The sequence below is a fragment of the Capricornis sumatraensis genome, chromosome 1, assembly GCF_032405125.1.
Source record: "Capricornis sumatraensis isolate serow.1 chromosome 1, serow.2, whole genome shotgun sequence".
NCBI lineage: Eukaryota > Metazoa > Chordata > Mammalia > Artiodactyla > Bovidae > Capricornis > Capricornis sumatraensis.
This window is the reverse complement of record NC_091069.1, coordinates 180,531,738-180,554,324: the sequence shown is the minus strand read 5'-3', so window position 1 is coordinate 180,554,324 and position 22,587 is coordinate 180,531,738. Positions and strand designations below refer to the sequence as shown.

Sequence of the window (22,587 nt, the reverse complement as noted above, 5' to 3'; positions counted from 1 at the left end):
ATCTTAATATCACATCATCATTTATCCTTTTTCTTCTATAAATATTGTTTTTCTTTCCCCTGAGGGTAACTATTCAGAGAGATGAAGAACCTTTTATATGTGACTGAAAAAAATGTTAAAAACCCTTAAGTGTTTGGATTGGTATCAAAATTCATATTCCTTTTCTGGTGAGAGAAGAAATTTGAAATAAAGCGTTTGGTTAGGTAGCTTAAGAATCTTTTATTAGCAAACTGTCTGAGAGTGGATACTCGTCTCCTTGACCCTGTGTAGGTGTGAGCAGGTGAATGGGAGAAGGAGCTCTTGGTTCCAGTGTCTCGGAGCCAGTGATTTCTCTGGCAGCAACTCCTTTGTCAGGAGTATGTGACAAGCAGGAATGGGCTGTGGCTTCTACCGAGTTCCACTGTTCCCTTTGGATTTTGAAGTATTTGAAGACTTTGGCCCTTTAAACCTGAGTTCTGTTCAGTTCAGTTCAGTCGCTCAGTCGTGTCTGACTCTTTGCGACCCCATAAATCGCAGCACGCCAGGCCTCCCTGTCCATCACCAACTCCCAGAGTTCACTCAAACTCATGTCCATCGAGTCGGTGATGTCATCCAGCCATCTCATCCTGTCGTCCCCTTCTCCTCCTGCCCTCAATCCCTCCCAGCATCAGAGTCTTTTCCAATGAATCAACTCTTTGCATGAGGTGGCCAAAGTACTGAAGTTTCAGCTTTAGCATCATTCCTTCCAAAGAACACCCAGGACTGATCTCCTTTATTTTTTTTTTAATTTAAATTTATTTATTTTAATTGGAGGCTAATTACTTTACAATATTGTATTGGTTTTGCCATACATCAACATGAATCCGCCACGAGTGTACACGTGTTCCCAATCCTGAACCCCCCTCCCGTCCCTCTCCCCATACCATCCCTCTGGGTCATCCCAGTGCACCAGCCCCAAGCATCCTGTATCCTGCATTTAACCTAGACTGGTGATTTGTTTCTTATATGATATTATACATGTTTCAGTGCCATTCTCCGAAATCATCCCACCCTCTCCCTCTCCCACAGAGTCCAAAAGACTGTTCTATACATCTGTGTCTCTTTTGCTGTCTCGCATACAGGGTTATAGTTACCATCTTTCTAAATTCCGTATATATGCGTTAGTATACTGTATTGGTGTTTTTCTTTCTGGCTTACTTCACTGTATAATCGGCTCCAGTTTCATCCACCTCATTAGAACTGATTCAAATGTATTCTTTTTAATGGATTGGTTGGATCTCCTTGCAGTCCAAGGGACTCTCAAGAGTCTTCTCCAACACCACAGTTCAAAAGCATCAATTCCTCGGCACTCAGCTTTCTTCACAGTCCAACTCTCACATCCATACATGACCACTGGAAAAACCATAGCCTTGACTAGACGGAACTTTGTTGGCAAAGTAACGTGTTTGCTTTTGAATATGCTATCTAGGTTGATCATAACTTTCCTTCCAAGGAGTAAGCATCTTTTAATTTCATGGCTGCAATCACCATCTGCAGTGATTTTGGAACCCCCCAAAATAAAGTCTGACACTGTTTCCACTGTTTCCCCATCTATTTGCCATGAAGTGATGGGTCAAGATATCATTAAACATAGGTTTAAGGTGCCATATTTGGAAAACAATATCCTATATTACTTTTTATGGCTTTTACTAGAAGGCAAGGAGTATGGCTCAGACTGTAAAGCAGCTTCCTGCAATATAGGAAAGTTGGATTCGATCCCTGGGTTGGGAAGATCCCCTGGAGAACAGAATGGCTACCTACTTCAGTATTTTTGCCTGGAGAATTCCATGGATGGAGGAACCTGGTGGGGTATACAGTCCATGGGGTCTGAAAGAGTTGGACATGACTGAGTGACTAACACTTTTCCTTTTTCAAGCAGGGAGAGACTCATGATTTTATTCTTGCATTTTATTGATTATGTGTTGGATGAAGCAAACTGCTTTTTAATACCTTTCCAATGGAATTCTTGTTTGGTAGCAGATGGGGAAAAATGGATGACAGTCTCTCTATCCTGGGATTATATCAGATATTATAATGTTACCCTCCAAACCACATTGCTAGTCAGTGACATCTTTATTGTATCACGGCCAAAAGCATGACATTAAATAAAGGAAAAGTTTAAGTAAATATGGGGGGTTGTGGTGCAGGGACGGAAACAAAAATATGGTAAAGGTAACAAAACAGCTGCCTCAAAGTCTTGGACATAGTAAACTGATTTGATTTTACTCGTGGGCCAGAAAGTCTGTACAATCTAATTGTAGGATTAAGTACAATGATAACAAGAAAGGGTCATGTGGTTCCATCAGGGCCCATAGAGACCCTGTCTTTCTTCCTGTTCCCTGACTAACCCCTTCCCTTTCTTACGGCACCAATTCTGTTTCCAGATAAACCCCAAAACTCTGTCTTCCTCCCCTGTTCCTCTGGGAATAGTGTAAGTGTCTTCTATCTGATAGCATGGTCCAATATTATCCTTTCATTTTCATTCTAAATTCAATTTCTTATTCCTATTATGTCCTACTCTTAAGTAACAGTAACATTAAAAAAGAAAAAAAAAAAAAAAACAGGCTCTTTCCTAGTATTGTCAAGTCTGGGCAGAACTGGCAGCAGCTTTATGTGTTACGTCCCCCAGGATATGCTTACTTTTTAGTAAAGATGCCTGCAGAGGACAAATGTTAGCCTTGAACAGGAGACCTGGGTGTGGTGGGATTACCACACTGCCTGTGACAGAAGGAATGGAATTGGCAACACAGAGGATATTTTGAGGATCCTTAAATCACACTTCTGGATAGCTGGACACGCCCACTCCAGAAGACAATCTTAGCAATACTGAATAATTGTAACAAATGCACTTTTAAATTCATGGATTCATTTTTTTCACAAATAGTGTTCAGGGCTCTAGTAATGTTCATCCTTAAGGGTAAGCACATAAAGTTAGTCATCAGTTTCCCCTGAAAATGGCCACTCTTGGTGACGGGCAGCTTCAGCCTGTCCATTTATATGTGGCCATGTTCATTGTGCTTTTATCGAACATCTTTTTCCAAGACTAGTAAACATTTCTCTGAGTGTATTTTTACTGTATTAGTCTAGTGTAGAGACCAAATTTATCATGTCCCGTCCCCACCTTCAAAAAGATGTGTGAAATAAATATATCACCTATCAGATACCTAATAGATTGTTGAAGAAACTGGGAGAAGCGAAACATTTATTGAAAAAAGATTAAAAAATATTTTTATGCTATCTAGATATACTAGAGTATCAGCTGAATCCTCTCATTCTAAAAGTAAATTACTAGAGATACGTCAGCTCAAGGAACCTAGCTGCTGTATGTTTTAGGTTGACATATTTCTTAATCTTAAGCTAAAAATATTTTTGATATTTTGTTCTTTTATTGGTATCCACTAAATTAGACATATTTAAAAATTATCACTCTCCAAGAGTTGTGCATCCAAGAAAAGGTTAAAAAGCAAATAAAATATAAACATAAAATGCTTGTTTTCATAGGAATTTGCATTTATGCTGCTGGCTTGTGTAACAAAGTGTATGGTACTATTTACAGCAATGAATTGCTAAAATGTTGAGACATTTTTTCAATCCTAAAGATCTCGTAATTGTAAAGACATGATTGAATCCATATATCACAGTATTAGGCATGTAATGGACACTCATGGAATGGGACTGGTTAGCTAATTGCCTATGACCCATTAAAGATCTATTTAATTAGCAAAATTAGGTTTATGGTTACAAGGAAAATGTAGTAGGTAATTTCAAATGTTCACTAGGAATAAATATCCTCTCAAGGTCATAGTGAGGTTGATATATGTTAAAGGTAATAATGTGCAGAACGTATTTGTAAAGGATGTACCCTTTCTTGTGATCCTTAATGTGCATCTAATTGATTTAGATTATGAAAAGATGAAATGGATCGTAAGGTTGTTTAATATTCTGAGAATTGTCATGCTGTAGATAAAAACATTATGGGTTCCTTCCCTGGGATTGATTTTTTTCAGATGAGCAATGATGAGTCTGGGCCAACTTTTAAAGTTAGAACTTGAGATTTTTCTTTGTCAGTAATAAAAAGCAAATAAAGGTACCATACTTCTTAAGAGTGAAAAGTACATTTTAATAGTTTTATTATTTTTGTGATCTAATCCAGAACCTCTAGCTCACTAGCCCCGAAGCAATATACTTGGGAGATGCCAATTTCAGTAGAGTTTGCTTAGCTGTGCCCAAGCCAAAGTTATAAACAATTATCAGACACCTCCATCTTTCTCCACTTCCATACTTAACAACAGGGATGAATTTTCTGAAGTAAATTTCAATTCTTATTTCTCTATTAAAACCATACAAAGAACCAAAAAGAAGAATTCTGTGACCTGGAGAAAAGATATACGCATGGATGATCTTTGCAGGTGAATATAAGATTAAGTAAATGTGTGACAAGTTATTGAGAGAAGCTTTTTAAAATATATAGATTCTTTTATTTCAGTAGATGAAAATAAAAATACCTTGGTGAAACTTTCAAAATTAAACTCTCCTTTAATTTTTCTTTCTTCTATTGATGTACATGCTATTAATTTTACTACCATAAAAAGCTGTGCATTTGAAGCAAGTCAGTGCTATGCATTGTGAATAAAATTTATTAGAAAAAAATGATACTTTAGAAAATACATTATTTTTCTTAGTGATAGAGGATGAGGTCAAAATAAACATATATAAAGTCCTTTGTTGCAAGGTTCAATGCACTGAGAAACGCACTTTGAATCTTCAGATGGAGGAAGAAAATAAAAGGGTAGACTATTATCACCTCTCTACAGTGTTTTAGATTCTGGTAAAAGGAGGATGCTATTTAACAATTCTGATTACAATCTGGTCCAGAAATGTTGTTCTGTGGTTTGGCCTCCCAAATTAAGTTTTTTTTTTGGAATCTGTTCAGAGCTTTCAAAGCCTTGGTTGATGTAGAATCCATGTCTGCCATCGCCTGAATAATCTGTCCTGTTTGTAGGAGGCCAGGTTGGATCTTTTGCCAGTTTTCTTTGCCAGATCCTATACTGACTTTTAGAATAGATTCCACATTCTTTCTTGATCAATAGCCAGAGAGCTCGATTTTGAAGGATGGCATCCTAGAAGATCAGGTAGAAAAGACAATCAAACCATCACCTATTTTCCCTGGCAGCCAGGTTGCTCATTGCTACCCTGTTTCCCCAGGATTCCTCTAAATGTGCTTATTATTTATGCTCAGTGGCCACTTCTTCTTGTAGCCCCATGAAGCCTAGCAGCTTCCTGGGTTCATTTCCTTGAGAACTGAGTGAGCTTGTGTTCATAGAAATCTGCCAAAAGCTTACAGTCTTTCATTTCCACAGATTTCCTAGTTCAATTCTGGCAGGAGAGTCACTTAAAATTATTTTACTGCCAGAATGAAATAGCAAAATAATGTACTCAAAATCAAGAAAAGAAAAGAAATATCACTGTTACTTGCTCCTTGATACAAAGAAGGCATCAAGTAATGGTTTGTTGAATGAATGAATGAACTCTAAAAACCAAATGGGTTTTGCTTTCCACTTTTTGTTGTTGTTTAGTTACTAAGTTCTGTCTGACTGTTTTGCGACCCCATGGACTATAGGCTCTGCCAGTCTCCTCTGTCCATGGAATTTCCCAGGCAAGAATACTGGAGTGGGTTGTTATTTCCTACTCCAGGGGATCTTCCCAACCTAGGGATCAAACCCACGTCTCCTGCATTGGCAGGCAGATTCTTTACCACTGAGTCACCAGGGAAGCCCTTTGCTTTCCATTTTGGGGGTTCTCTTTTTTCTGTGATTACAAGCACACACAATTTTATGCATTTATAGTAATAGAAGTGATCAAATATTGCATTCCACTTTCTCTGTCATATACAGTTTGTAGCTATCATCTTCTCAATAATCATTTTTAATGATTGTATAATGTTTACTCAAATTTCTGTATTACTATTTAGTAGCACCTCTACTTTTGGAACACTTGATTCTAATATTTTATCACTGTAGATAATACTGTGATGAAAATCTTCATACATGTAAAATTTTCTCTCTTTTTAAGTTATTTTTTTAAATGAAATCTCAGAAATGGAATTCCTTAAAGAGTATGAGAAATTTTAAATGCATTGTGTACAATGGAATATTTGTATATACACATATTTTTTCCTAATTTGGTTGATACCTTTTCTCAAGGAACTTTATGAATCTTTTCTTTTAAACTGTCCCTTAAAAAATAGTACCTGAGTTTTTCACTGAGAAGGTAAATTCATTTAGTGACACTGAGTAGAAGAGAAAGGCTATAGGAAAAGACCTTCAAGGGTAAGAATTGACTAGAATGAGCAATGGCTTCCCTTCTCTCTTAATTAAGGAAGCCCTTCTAGACGGCTCTTCACTCTAAAAGGTCTCACTGAATTTTAGAGCTGGAAGGTCATTTGATCTAGTCTCTACCAGATTATTAAGACTACTAGGAAACACTTCAGTACTCTTGCCTGGAAAATCCATGGACGGAGGAGCCTGGTAGGCTGCAGTCCGTGGGGTCGCTGACAGTAGGACATGACTGAGTGACTTCACTTTCACTTTTCACCTTCATGTACTGGAGAAGGAAATGGCAACCCACTCCAATGTTCTTGCCTGGAGAATCCCAGGGACAGGGGAGCCTGGTGGGCTGCCATCTATGGGGTCGCACAGAGTCGGACACAACTGAAGCGACTTAGCAGCAGCAGGAAAGTACAATATAAGGCCTTCATGTGAGACAAAATTAGCTTAATTTGATGTTTTGCATCCTACACTGCAGATACCGAGAGCATTTCTTTGCAGCCTTCAAAGAATTTTAAATCATTCTCATTTCCCCCAAAGAGGACATGTGTAGTTTTTAAAAAACACTTAATAACCATTACTTTTGGGGGATAAAAGTGGTTGCTCTAAACAATGAGCATCTGTTGAGAGTCAGCCCTTTATTTATCCTTCCCCCCAGATGGTGAGCCATACAGAATCTTCTTTACCTCTACAAAGAAGGCCACACAGAACTGGGTGAGAGCTGCCACCAAAACTGAAACCCTCCATGATGTTACAGTTGGGACGAACTGTTGAAAAAGAAATACTACCTTTATACTTTGCATACTTTACACTTGACATGCATTCTCTTATTTAATTTATATATATTTGTAACAACTCTCTGGGCTTAGAGGGTAGATGTTACTCTCTCAGCTTTACAGATGAGAAGGTCAATACCTTGCCCTAGGACTCAATACCAAGAAATAAATGGCAGAGTCATGAATTCAAATAAAGTCTGACTGCCTCTTGCCCAGTGCTCCCTCCGCTGCCTGATAATAAACATGGAGTCAGCATGCCCTGGATCAAAGACATGAGACAGGACACTTTGGAGCCTGTGTTCTCTCTCTTCATTTTTATCTTCTCAAATACAAGAAAGATTAAATCATGCATCTAATGATATTATTACTTCTAATGCTCCCAAAGCAAAATCTACTTGGAGCTCATTCGTTCAGTAACATTGACATATGAGTAAAAGAAATAAAAGGTAGACAGAGGTTCAAGTTTATTTTGATAGACACTTGGTGGCTAATTTTTGAATAAATATTCTCAGCCCTAAATCTAATGCCTTGATGAAAGCTGAACTGGCTCAATCTATCTCCTTTGAAGGATTAGAGAGTACCCTTGACTACCAAATACACTTATTGAATAGGTGTGAAATCTACAACTTCCTATAGATACATCCATAACAAAAGATGAATTATGAAATTCCTTTCTTGACTCTAAAAGGTAGGATGACTGTGTAGAGGCTGAGCTCTGCTTAGGACTAAAACCATAGACCCTCCATAATGTTTAAATGCTCACCTTTGATTCTTATTCCTGTTCTCATAGGTTATTTAAAGTAACAACATGTTATTTTTCCTCCTAAGTGGAAACAGCCTTTCTCGAGGATGTGAAACAGGCTTGCTGGGTAGCAGGTGGTCTCGAGGATGTGAAACAGGCTTGCTGGGTAGCAGGTGGTCTGGAGAGGGCCGTGAGATCCGGCAGTGGATCACTGGTAGTGGAGCACCTGCCCTCTCCCACATCCTGCTACTGCCCTGAACTGGGAGGTCACTTCTCCAGGCCTGGGCCTGGAAGGGACTTGTCACATCACTTTGGAATTATCTTCTGTGATGCTCTCCCCTCCTAGCTTCTGAGCTATTTGAGAGCAGTGACCACATCTTACTCGTGTTTGTAACCCCAGTGCCAAGCCCACTCTGAAGCTTCACAATGCTTTGTAAGTGACTGAATGGTCTGGGTTTTCATATCCTAACTGCTTCTCTCTCCACAGCTTGTCTTCCCTCACACACAGCGTTCCTGCTGTCATCTAACGAATCTGTCTTAATGCTCCCCTGAGAAACCTGCTCTGATGTCTTCAGTGACTCCCATTGCTCTCGGCATAGTGTTGAACTATCATTGTCTGCCTTCCCCCATCCACGTCTACTCCACAATTTACTGGCTTAATCTTAGCTAACCTTCTAGGTGGTCTGTAAAACAATTCTTGCTTTGGATTTTCCTCTCGGCCATGCTCCATTCTTTTGCATTTCCAAAACGAGAGAGATTGGGCCAGCCCTCTCTGCTTGCGCTTAGGCTGTTCTAGTTGGGAATATCCCTACCTCCTACTTAGCAAAGACGAACCTATCCTTCCAGACCAGATCAAGCTGCATCTCCTGCATGAAGCCTCCTGTGGAAGCCACAGGCCCCAGGGAGAGCTCTTCCTTCCAATGTCCCTCCCACTTCTCTCTGTTTTACACTCTTTTCAAGCATGGATGGCCTCAGGTGGCCATGCCATCACTTCACTGGGCGTGGCTCATCTTTGGAACTAAACTATAGGTAGAGGGCCAGAGCCAATCTTTGTCTTTCTATTTTTCCTACAATGCCAGGTCCAAAAATAGGCTCAATGAACTTATTAATAAATTTAATTTTAACCCTTGAAATAAGACCCCCCCCCCCATTGTCAGTGTCTTACAGACAGAACATGACTGGCTTACAGTCAACATTTTCTTACTCTTCACAACTGCATTATAAAGGACTTACACTATATGATTAAAAAATTAAAGTTGGAGGATTAATTATTGTATTAATGCATTAATTTCATTGTATTAGTATAACATAGAAGAATAAAATATCCAAACACAGTGTTTCAGGTGTAAACAGAATAAATGACCCAATCAATGATACTAATAATATGAAAACACTCAGACCAGCATGTGTGAGATAGAGATATGTTATTTGCTCTTCTAGTAAATGAAAATCTTCTTGTGCATTGCTTCAGTCGTGTCCAACTCTGTGCGACCCCATAGACGGCAGCCCACCAGGCTCCTCTGTCCCTGGGATTCTCCAGGCAAGAACACTGGAGTGGGTTGCCATTTCCTTCTCCAATGCATGAAAGTGAACAGTGAAAGTGAAGTCGCTCAGTCGTGTCTGACCCTTAGTGACCCCATGGACTGCAACCTACCAGACTCCTCTGCCCATGGGATTTTCCAGGCAAGAGTACTAGAGTGGGGTGCCATTGCCTTCTCCGAATAAATGAAAATAGCCTCACAATATTCAGTGACCAGAGAGAATATGGGTGTAACTGACTTATAAATTATCAATACAATGCAAATACAGCCCCACTGCACACAGGAGTCACAGATTCCACATACCTCCATTCCACGGTATATATCTTGAAAATCAGAAAACTGAAGGAAAATTGTGAGGCCCAAGGCAGATGCCAGCAAAAATGAGAATATATCTGAAGAAACAGCAAATATTATTTTTAGATGCTGAGGGAATGTTTCCTGTAATTTGGCACACATGTTTCAGTATCAATTATCTATGTTGGGCAAATACTGGATACATCTTCAGATGTTTTGATATATCCTCATATGTTTTAAAATGTGTTCTAATGCTTACAAGACAAAGGTGATATCTTAAAAATCTTTCCTTGAAAGGCTGAGTGTAGAAAGTTGGTAATTAAATATATTCTAGTAAACTCCATGAAGAAGTTACCTCAACTGAGGAGTCCTTGGGGCTGGGAAACCCTGCAGTGACCAGCTCATGTAAATGGTCACCAGAGAGTTTCTGATGCTTTATCACCTTGGGTCTAGTGAGTCATACATGAATAAATTATTTACACAGTCAGTCTTCTTAGTGGCACCTCCCTCTTCTTCACTGCTTAGAGAACAAAGTACAAGGGTCTTGAATGATTGATGTTCAAGGCCTTCCACAGTCTGGTTCCAATCAGCCTTTCTAAACTCATCTCTGGTTGCTCTTCCTTAAGTTCCGGGAAAGTTAAACCATAAACCTGCTACTCACAGAGACCCAATGCCTTCTAGCTTTTGTGCCATTGTTCACAAAATACCCTGTGTAGATGGTAGTCTTCCAGTCTTGGCAAGTTCCCAGTTTTTCTTAAAAAGCCCTGTTCCAGTACCACTTTCTTTTTAAAGACTCTCTAATTCTCCCTTACCAAGTTTTATTTCATATGGTATTTATCACTCTGCTCTGCATGGTCTTCATATATATATATTCAGTATGTTATAACCACCTTAAAGGGATTTTGATCTGCTTCTCTGGGACTCCAGTTGGAAGTGGAAGTGAGAAACTCACATGCATATCTGCTGGCTTCTTTCTCTCCAACCTGCCCAGATGGCTTTACTTTGGGATGCTCAATTTCTCAGGATGCACAGTGCCAACATCCCCGTCCTTATTTCCCCAACCCCATCCCCTCTTGTGGCCATCAGCTTCTAGGCACTTTGTAGACAGTGCTTTATATATGCTTTTCAATGGGATTAGCTCCTTCAGGCCCAAACAGCAGCATTTAATCAGTGTTCCTGTGATATAATACTTTACAGTCTTCAAAATTTAAAAACAAACTAGATTTTCTCTTATATTCTCTCTACCTCATTTCTTCCAGTGTTGATGGTTTATGGGCCCCTAACTCTGCATAGATCTACATTAAACAGAAATCAGAGGAACTGTCCCACTACAGCAGGCCCTATATTTTGAAGCCACAAGAGCTCTGTTTTAATCCTCACCACCTACACTCACCTTCATATTCATCCATACCTCACTCTACATATACAACTAGACGAAGCGCCTCTTAGAAGAATACCCATGCTTGCTTGAGAGGAGTGTGAGGCAGAGAGGAGAAAGGAGGGAGCTGCATCTCCTAAAATAAAGCAATCTGAGCAGACTGGTGACGAGAAGGCCCTAGGAGGTGGCTGTGTGGAATTTTAATTTCCTTCAGTGTTTCTAAGTCCCAAGGACCCAGATGTTGGGAAGAAGATGATGCCCCAAATGTCCATCCTGATAAAGTACTCACTGAAACTGGGCTGAGTACTGTGCACGTCACACTGCTCTCACACCCGGGGTCTGAAAAGCAGACCAGGCTAGGGCACAAATGAGCAGAATGGAAACAAAATGATGAGGCTCTCTTCTTTAATTCGGCTCTGGACAACTTCATAAAGAACTGAAGCGAATGTTGCCCTCCTATAATTAATTACTAATGATGAGGAAACTGGAATGAATGGGGTTCTGTTTGCACAGGTGATTTGGGAAGACAAGCCCTGGGCAAACCATTATAGACTATTCTCAGATAAGAGGCTTAACAAATTTTCACACCTGTTTCCATAAAAATTAAATCTGTACTTGTTCTATAGCTCATCATCATAAAGTTGATCTGTCAAAGACTGTTAAAAAAGGTAAAGACTTTTCTGTTACATTAAAATAGAATTGTGTATTTTAATAGCCATTCTGAGAACTTCTGACTTGTAACCTTGAGACTATATGATTTACTATAAGATAATGTTTGTTAGAATATGTTTATAAAAAACTTTTTTCATTTAAAATTACCAGTTATGTTTGACATAGAGACTTGAATTTACCCACAAAATTTAAGTCCCTATGATGTAACTAGTTCAGCTCTAATTAACTCATTATGTTTAGAATGACTTTGCAGCTATTATTCAAATTAAAGTACTAGCCAATGCAATATATTCTCCTTGTAAAATCTATTTACAATAAAAAAAATAGTAACCTGAAAACATAAAATAGAATCTTGATTTGTTTTGACAGAAGCCAGGGACATTATCAGATACTATATCAAAATTAAGAAAAATTTGAACAAAAATAAGAAATTCAGGAAAAAAACATTGTAAAAACTGTAATTAAAACAAGATTTTAGCATGCTCTCAAAATCTCTGACAAAACAGCTATACAAAAGAAAATGGTAGGGGGGGATGAAAACAGAAAGTATGTGAATAATATAATTGCTAAAACTGGTTTTATATGATAAATTAATTTTTAATTTAGGAATAAAAATGAGACTTACTTCTCTAATATCTATGACTCTTTTTGAAAATTAGAAATTAGAGTTTATGACATGTGATATACAAAATTGCAGTAAAATTTCCAAATCAGAAATATTACAGGCTAGATTTTCTTTGACCATGACAATAAAACTAGAAATTTGTAACTAAATTTAAAGGAAAAATCTCCCCGCATACAAATCAAAATTCTATAGATCTGTTGAGTCAAAAAGGAAACTAATAGCTTCCCTTTGGAAGCTTTTAAGAAAAAGAGTAGTAAGAGAATGAAAACAAAATCCTTTCCCACTTGAAAATTGAAAACCACTATTCTTGTAACTAGTGGGTCAAAGAGGAATAAGTCATAATAAGAGAAATATGACAATGTAAATAATGTAACCCAAACTACAATTATTGGTCTTGATGTTTTTTCTAATTTTATAAGAATAAAAGAAAATATATGGATTATAAAATCAATTCAAACATTAAAGAATTTTCCAAGGAAAGTAAGAAGAAGGGGAAAATGGGAAAAGCAAAAATGAATAAATTAGAAAATAGAAAACATACAGAAGTATTAAATGTGAGAGCTGGTTATTTAAAGAAAACCAATAAAAGTACATTTCTGGTAAGAATAAATGAACACAGTGCACATAAACATAATATGAGAAGATATTAAAAGTTGTAGATGGCATTAAAATTATAACAATATCATTCAAAACCCTCTCCTAAAAAAATATAATCTCACCAAAATGGAATTATGGGTAAAATTTTTTTAATTTTAAAAAACAGTTTAAAAAGAGGATACCTAAATAAATTCTCAAGAAATTAATTCTTTTAATGAAAATATTTGGAACCCGATGATTTTACTGGGCTCTCATAAATAGTGAAGGAAAAGACTATTTCTAACTATAAAATATTTTTCAAAGGAAAGAAAAAGTGCAAGAATTTTGCAGTCCTAATATCCACACCTAAAAAATCTCTAACACAAAATACTTCAGACCAATCACAGACAAAATATAGATATTAAAAGCAATATTGAAAAACAGTAGGATTCATTTTACTAAAAGTGAAATCCACCACAAATAAGTAGAATTTGTTCAAGAATATGGAAATATTTAATAAGTTTATTAATGTAACATGTTCTAGCAATAGGTCAAAATAGAAAACAAGTATAATCATCCTAGTAGGAAGGATGAAGAGCAGGATGTAAGGAAGACAGTTGATGAAATACATCTCCCATTTTATAATTTTAAAACATACTCTTGATTTACTGGAAATAGAAAAGTATTTTCCTTCACATGATGTGGCCCACCTTGAACCAATATTCAAAACCATATTTACAAGTGAAAAATTACTAGAAGTATTTTTATGAAGGAGTAGAACTATCTGCTGCTTCCACTAGTACTTAACATTGTCCTGGAAATTCTGGATTGTACAATAAAACTGAAAATGTAAATAAGCATTATAGCTATTGGAAAGGAAGAAGGAACATTGTTTTCTTTTTTGGTAATGCCGTGCGGCTTGTGGGATCCTAGTTTCCCAACCAGGGATCAAGCCCGTGGCTCCTGTAATGGAAGAGCAGAGTCCTAACCACTGGACTATCAAGAAATTCCCTGTGGAACATTATTAATTGCAGATGATAGTAATTACCTTTTTAGAACACTCAAATAGCAAAGACTAATAGCAAAATTCAGAAAGGATTCTGAGTAGAAAATAAACATTATAAACAGCACTATATCATTCACATATATTTGTGATCACTGATTAGAAAATATTATGGAAAAAAGTCAATCACTATATAAAAAAATACAAAAAGCAGAAAGAAATTCATTTTTAAAATAAATGCATAGGATCTATAATGGAGAAAGCCACAAATATTTACTAAGAGACATAAAAGAAAGTATGAATAAATTAATAATACTCAAATTAGGATGTGACTCATGACTAATCAATACAGCACATGCTTATCTGCACATAAACGTGTTTCTGCCCTTGGGCTTTTTACCACCTGTGATAATTATGGTTCAGTACTCAATTTTAGAGTATTGCAATTGTTTCCTTCTCGGCCAATCACTTCACCAGTAAGTTGCAACTCTGGGGATAGTGGGAGAGTAAAAAAAACATATTTGAAAAGAAAAATTAAATTTCACACTTACAGTTTGTGTAGATAGGTTTTCGAAATGGCTTGCCCTTAGAAAAGATAAACGCTGTTGTGATACAGTTGATGGTGGTGATCGGCCACAGTGTGGTACTTTCAAAGCTTAAAACTGAACCAGGAAGCAATGCTCCATTTCCAGTCCCGTTTCTTGACAAACTCACATTTGTTGAGAAATTACTCTGGCTGTCCAGAAAGCACTTACTGGAAAAGAATAACCAGCATTTATGGAACTTTCATTGTATTTTTATCCAGCCAGTAGGAAAAAATTAGCTAATCATGACCCAGGGACCTCACCTTGCAAGCTGTTCCAGCAAATAACTACCAGGATATATTTTGTTCACCTCTTGCAGTGGCAAAGCAGAAATAAACTGCAGAGGAAGTCAAGATTGTTCTTTGTCCAGAAGCCTATCTAGAACAAATGATCTGTCTTGCAATGGCACCCCACTCCAGTACTCTTGCCTGGAAAATCCCATGGATGGAGGAGCCTGGTAGGCTGCAGCCCATGGGATCTCGAAGAGTCGGACATGACTGAGCGACTTCACTTTCACTTTTCACTTTCCTGCATTGGAGAAGGAAATGGCAACCCACTCCAGTGTTCTTGCCTGGAGAATCCCAGGGCTTGGATGACAATTTCCTGTGAAATTCCTTTCAATTCAGAGCATATGAACTCTGTGTATGTATGCGTGCATGCTGTGTTTCCTTTTGTGAACTGATATAAATCTCTTAACATGGGTCCTGAGTTGGAATCTGCCTATTCTGACCCACTCTCCTCACATAACCAAAACCTCTTCATGAGGATTTGAACAATCTTCTGCTTATGAGTGTCTGTGTTTCTGTTTTGCTAACAAATTAAACTCTAACTTTTCAGGCAGGCCCAGAAGACTTTCAAACTCTGGTCTCAGTCAACCTTTCCAGCCTTATCTTTTGCCAGACTTCCCATGCTCCTTATACTCCAATCATAGGGGAATATTCCTTTTCCCCTTTGGCACACCTCTGAGTCCACATCCTATTTCTATCTGAAACTCTTTACATTCAGTGGTGAGCATAACTAGTGCCCTTCAGTCTTCTCTCTAGTGATGCATTTAGTTCATTGTTTTGCAATTATTCCTTCACATATTTTTATTTTCCATTCTTGGGATCAGAGTTCTTTGAATGTGAAACTTTACTTCTGGTTTTATTTCCCTTTGCTTGTTTGTTTTACTCAAATATGTAGCAAATTCTTAGCACCTAGCACAGTGATGCCACATGATGTTTTCTCAGAAAAATATTTAAGATATGGACTTTCTCAATGTTAACTGATCCATTTGCAATCTTCATTTTTTCAGTAATCAAACCCACAAGGAAATTTGTTTTCATCGGCTTTCTTGTTTAGTTTCAAACTTTTTGCTAGTATTACAACTGTTTGTAGATAAAATTCATTTTTCAATTGTGAATTCAAATGCGAGGCATAAGTCTTATCCTAGACTTCCTAGGCTCCCAAAATGTGCTTTGCATATAGTAGACATTCAGTTGGTGCCTGCAGAATACATTAATGAAGCAAGCAATCAACAGTCACAAAGCTTTTTAGCCCAAAGGGAATAGATAGACTAGAAGGCCTGAATTACAGAGTTTAACACCAAAATATATCTAATCTAATACACTTGCATGGCAGATAAGACAGTTGAGTAGTTAATGACAAAGGCAGGACAACCCATCCATCACCCTTCTGGTTACCCCAAGTTGCCTCCTAGATTCATTCAGAAGGCCACTTCTCCGAATACATGTGCTCCAATTAGTGGAAAAATCTGGTTTTGAAATAAAAATGAACTCTATACTCTAAGTAATGCTTGAATTGCTGAATTTGGGTTTTAAATGACAATCTGAGACATAATTTTGTAGTTTCCAATCTCTCCACTGATCCCTGGGGCTCTGATGCCTTCAGAATGACAGAGGAGTGAAGGGGAATTTGTACAAGCCCTCCTCCAAAAGGATCAGCTCTTTCTGCCCTTCTCTTTTGGAGATTGGGCAGGCTTTGTCAGAAAAAAACAGTTTGAGCATCTAAGTTGACCTCATCTTACCCTTTTTTTATAGTTAAGGAAATTAAAGCCCTGGCAGGTGAAGAGACTTGCCCTGAGTCTACAGTAAAATCAGAACACTGATACCATCAACAAATATTTTAATTTTAAATTCATTTGAAAAACTGAAACTAATATAAACAAATCTGTTTTGTATAGCAGGGGCCTGTTGACTTAAGCCCATCAGCCAAATCTCGACGCCTGGTTTTGTCAATAAAGTTTTATTGGCACACTGTCACACTGACTTGTTAATGTGTTGTCTCTGGCTGCTTTTTCACTGCAACTGAAGAGTAGTTGCAGCAGAGACCACAGAGCCCACAAGGCCCAAAATTTTTACTACCTGGCCCTCTACTAGAGATGTTTGCCAGCTTCTGGTTTATATGACATCCAAACCACCAGGGAGTGATTATATTCATCCAGTCAAGTAACTATTGCATCTATATATCAATAGCCAACGTGGAGATCCTTTCCCAGCCACTCCACATAGCTCACCCCCGGACTCCAGCCATTGACTCTGTCCTGGGTTCTATCCCATCACTGAGGTTTTGTAGTACAGAAACAACTTTGGTTAATTAAAATTTTTGAATATATTTCAAACTAATTTGAACAAAGTCATTATATATTCATTATACCACCTTCAGAAAGGAAAACTAAGGAGCAAAACTTTACCTGTATCTGTAGACCTCACAATACCAGGGCTGCTGCTTCAACAAAAGAAATGCGCAGACCTGCACAATGCAGCTGAAGCAGGTGTTCAAAACAACTGACAGCAGCAAAGGGGGAGAGAGGAGCTGTCCTGATGGCCGGTATGGAGCCAATTTTGGGTACGCGTGCGTCGCGCTCACTGAAAGACAAATGTATTTTTCCTAGGTCCAATTTCACTATTGAGAATAAAAGATTGAGATGCATGTTATTCTGAGTCTTGCATCAGGGTTCGGATACAGTAAACATGCACTGAGGGTTTACATCTAGATAAGTTCACTGCCCAGCTGCACACCAGTGCTACCAACCTTGGCCTCGTCCATGCTTTGGTTTCATCTTCAGAAATGAAAAGTGATGGATTCAAAAGTTCTATAATTAATACATGTAGGTATATAAAAGATGGCCTCCCACCTGAATAAGAGTACTGTTATCTCTCAAGGATGATGGGAAAGTGGAGAATTAAGTGGTAGAGAGCAAGGAGGCATCCAGTTGGACTAATGTTCATGTGCTGGGAAATGTTTTAAAAAAGCAAAAAACGTTCACTCTATTATTCATTCAGCCAACATTCTTTGAGCACTTCAGTGTACCAGGATAGATGCTACAGGTGTGTTCTGCCATCTCCTGAAGAAGTGTGCAAACGGAGGACTGCTAGAGTGCATTAGACTTAGGAAAAGGAACTTAAAATATTGCCTTTAGATGGGAGTGTTAAAATACATTTTGGTCCTAGTATTTGTTTTTTAACATTTGGGGTTGGCAATGGGCAGTCACCCGTGGCTCAGCAAGAAAGCATCCACCTGCAATGGGTCGGGAAGATCCCCTGGAGGAGGAAATGGCAACCCACTTCAGTATCATTGCCAGGAAAATTGCATGGACAGAGGAGCATGGTGAGCTATAATCCATAGGGTCACAAACAGTTGGACAGAACTGAGGGACTAAGCACACCCTGCAAACCAAACAAAAAAAAAAAAGTGGTTACATCTGTCTTAGAAGTCTCATATTCTAGCAAACTGATAAAAATGGAGTGTACTTTACTCTCAGGGCAGAGCAGGAAAGAAGCTTGGCGAGGTCAGGATGTTTCAGTTCTTTACATCTGTCACTTCTCTCATTTTCATAGCTTATGACTGCTTTCTTTGATGAAAGAAAAAGGGGTATATATCCTTAGGGCTGTGTTCATTCCAGGGGGGACAGGGCACTGAGGAATGAGCATCCAGTGCTGGATAATAAAAGTGAACAGTGGGTCTTTAGTTTGTTCGGTGCATGTTCTGGGGTAACCACAGACAGTCTTTGGTCTTTCATGATCTCATGCATGCATACTAAGTTGCTTTAGTCATGTCCAACTCTTTACAACCTTATATAGACTGTAGTCCACCAGCCTCCTCTGTCCATGGGATTCTCCAGGCAAGAATACTGGAGTGGGTTGCCATGCCCTCCTCCAGGGGATCTTCCCAACCCAGGGACTGAACCCATGTCTCTTGCCCTGATGGGCAGATTCTTTATCACTAGTGCCACCTGGGAAGCCCCTCTGGGGCTTCCAGATGTGTGGGAATATCTAAATGACCTCCAAAGGCTCTAGCAGCTCATTTAGCTAAAGCTCTCTGGCTGTCTAAGCTTTAACTTTACTATTTAATCAATTTTTCCAGAGGATGTAGAGCTAGAGTCTATGAGGTATGCAAAAGTAAGAAGGACATCTCATCTGCTTCCAAACAGCTTGAGTCCCATTGGGAAACACATGGGGTGTGTAATAAACAAAGTGACTAGTCTTTGTCTCAGATTCCCGGGAGGTCACTTCTGGACTCTTGGAGTGAAGAGTCTCACTGTCTTTGTCTTCACTTCCTGGAATATATTCTCTAAATTTTTGGAATTTCCTAATTGATCAGTTCAGTTCAGTTTAGTCGCTCAGTTGTGTCCGACTCTTTGAGACCCTCCCTCCCTGTCCATCACCAACTCCCGGAGTTCACTCAGATTCACATTCATCGAGTCAGTGATGCCACCCAGTCATCTCATCCTCTGTCGTCCCCTTCTCCTCCTGCCCCCAATCCCTCCCAGCATCAAAGTCTTTTCCAATGAGTCAACTCTTTGCATGAGGTGGCCAAAGTACTGGAGTTTCAGCTTTAGCATCATTCCTTCCAAAGAAATCCCAGGGCTGATCTCCTTCAGAATGGACTGGTTGGATCTCCTTGCAGTCCAAGGGACTCTCAAGAGTCTTCTCCAACACCACACTTCAAAAGCATCAATTCTTTGGCACTCAGCTTTCTTCACAGTCCAACTCTCACATCCATACATGACCACTGGAAAAACCAGTCTTGACTAGACGGACCTTAGTTGGCAAAGTAATGTCTCTGCTTTTGAATATGCTATCTAGGTTGGTCATAACTTTTCTTCCAAGGAGTAATCCTCTTTTAATTTCATGGCTGCAATCACCATCTGCAGTGATTTTGGAGCCCCAAAAAATAAGGTCTGACACTGTTTCCACTGTTTCCCCATCTATTTGCCATGAAGTGATGGGACCAGATGCCATGATCTTCGTTTTATGAATGTTGAGCTTTAAGCCAACTTTTTCACTCTCCTCTTTCACTTTCATCAAGAGGCTTTTTAGCTCCTCTTCACTTTCTGCCATAAGGGTGGTGTCATCTGCATATCTGAGGTTATTGATATTTCTCCTGGCAATCTTGATTCCGGCTTGTGTTTCTTCCAGTCCAGTGTTTCTCATGATGTACTCTGCATATAAGTTAAATAAGCAGGGTGACAATATACAGCCTTGACGTACCCCTTTTCCTGTTTGGAACCAGTCTATTGTTCCATGTTCAGTTCTAACTGTTGCTTCATGACCTGCATACAGATTTCTCAAGAGGCAGGTCAGGTGGTCTGGTATTCCCATCTCTCTCAGAATTTTCCACAGTTTATTGTGATCCACACAGTCAAAGGCTTTGGCATAGTCAATAAAGCAGAAATAGATGTTTTTCTGGAATTCTCTTGCTCTTTCCATGATCCAGCGGATGTTGGCAATTTGATCTCTGGTCCCTCTGCCTTTTCTAAAACAGCTTGAACATCAGGAAGTTCACAGTTCACATATTGCTGAAGCCTGGCTTGGAGAATTTTGAGCATTACTTTATTAGCATGTGAGATGAGTGCAATTGTGTGGTAGTTTGAGCATTCTTTGGCATTGCCTTTCTTTGGGATTGGAATGAAAAGTGACCTTTTCCAGTCCTGTGGCCACTGCTGAGCTTTCCAAATTTGCTGGCATGTTGAGTGCAGCACTTTCACAGCATCATCTTTCAGGATTTGAAATAGCTCAACTGAAATTCCATCACCTCCACTAGCTTTGTTCGTAGTGATGTTTCTAAGGCCCATTTGACTTCACATTCCAGGATGTTTGACTCTAGATGTGTGATCACACCATCGTGATTATCCGGGTCATGAAGATCCTTTTTGTATAGTTCTTCTGTGTATTCTTGCCACCTTTTCTTAATATCTTCTGCTTCTGTTAGGTCCATACCATTTCTGTCCTTTATGGAGCCCATCTTTGCATGAAATGTTCCCTTGGTATCTCTAGTTTTCTTGAAGAGATCTCTAGTCTTTCCCATTCTGTTCTTTTCCTCTATTTCTTTGCATTGATCGCTGAAGAAGACTTTCTTATCTTTTTTGCTGTTCTTTGGAACTCTGCACTCAGTTGCTTATATCTTTCCTTTTCTCCTTTACTTTTCGCTTCTCTTTTTTTCACAGCTATTTGTAAGGCCTCCCCAGGCAGCCATTTTGCTTTTTTGCATTTCTTTTCCATGGGGATGGTCTTGATTGATCCCTGTCTCCTGTACAGTGTCACGAACCTCATTCCATATTTCATCAGGCACTCTATCTGTCAGATCTAGGCCCTTAAATCTGTTTCTCACTTTTACTGTATAATCATAAGGGATTTGATTTAGGTCATACCTGAATGGTCTAGCGGTTTTCCCTACTTTCTTCAATTTAAGTCTGAATTTGGTAATAAGCAGTTCATGATCTGAGCCACAGTCAGCTCCTGGTCTTGTTTTTGTTGACTGTCTAGAGCTTCTCCATCTTTGGCTGCAAAGAATATAATCAATCTGATTTCAGTGTTGACCATCTGGTGATGTCCATGTGTAGAGTCTTCTGTTGTGTTGTTGGAAGAGGGTGTTTGCTATGACCAGTGCATTTTCTTGGCAAAACTCTATTAGCCTTTGCCCTGCTTCGTTCCGCATTTCAAGGCGAAATTTGCCTGTTACTCCAGGTGTTTCTTGACTTCCTACTTTTGCATCCCAGTCTCCTATAATGAAAAGGACATCTTTTTTAGGCGTTAGTTGTAAAAGGTCTTATACGTCTTCATAGAACCGTTCAACTTCAGCTTCTTCAGCGTTATTGTTTAGGGCATAGACTTGGATTACCGTGATATTGAATGGTTTGCCTTGGAGACGAACAGAGATCATTCTGTTGTTTTTGAGATTGCATCCAAGTACTGCATTTTGGACTCCTGTGGACCATGATGGCTGCTCCATTTCTTCTGTGGGATTCCTGCCCACAGTAGTAGATATAATGGTCATCTGAGTTAAATTCACCCATTCCAGTCATTTTAGTTCATTGATTCCCGGAAAGTCGACATTCGCTCTTGCCATCTCTTGTTTGACCACTTTCAATTTGCCTTGATTCATGGACCTGACATTCCAGGTTCCTATGCAATATTGCTCTTTACAGCATCAGACCTTGCTTCTATCACCAGTCATATCCACAGCTGGGTATTGTTTTTACTTTGGCCCCATCCCTTCATTCTTTCTAGTTATTTCTCCACTGATCTCCAGTAGCATATTGGACACCTACTGACCTGGGGAGTTCCTCTTTCAGTATCCTATCATTTTGCCTTTTCATACCGTTCATGGGGTTCTCAAGGCAAGAATACTGAAGTGGTTTGCCATTCCCTTCTCCAGTGGACCACATTCTGTCAGACCTCTCCACTGATAGGAGTATCTTTTCTGTTCAGAGTAGGCCTGAAGAGAGTTTGTGCTAATGAGATGACTCAGAATGTATGAGTTGGCCATGCCCAAAATATCAACTGTCTGGTTAGAAGGCTGGGGGCTTTAAGCCACTTGCTATCAACTCAACCTTCAGGGGAAAAGAGAAGAGCTGGAGTCTGTGTTCAATCTTATGGCCAATGGTTCAGTCAATCATATCTATTTAACGAAACCTCAGTAAAAATTCCCTACACTAAAGCTCAGGTGAGTGTCTCTCTCTCTCTCTTTTTTTTTTTTTTTTCCAATATTCTGAATATGGCCATACATCACTGTGCAGGAGAGTAAGGCAAACTGACTCCTGAGGGAGAG

At 39.0% G+C, this 22,587-nt stretch overlaps 1 protein-coding gene across 1 annotated transcript in view; it reads right to left on the bottom strand.

Annotated features, from left to right (window-relative positions):
- Positions 1-4,877: 4,877 nt before the first annotated feature.
- ATP13A5 (ATPase 13A5) overlaps positions 4,878-22,587 on the bottom strand; it is a 137,441-nt gene continuing 119,731 nt past the window's right edge. The window contains exons 27-31 of the mRNA XM_068968599.1: positions 17,228-17,402; positions 14,503-14,705; positions 9,707-9,795; positions 7,031-7,111; positions 4,878-5,138 (exon numbers count right to left, since the gene is read on the bottom strand). Coding sequence (XP_068824700.1) covers positions 4,878-5,138; positions 7,031-7,111; positions 9,707-9,795; positions 14,503-14,705; positions 17,228-17,402 — 809 coding nt within the window. The remainder of the gene's footprint in view (positions 5,139-7,030; positions 7,112-9,706; positions 9,796-14,502; positions 14,706-17,227; positions 17,403-22,587) is intronic.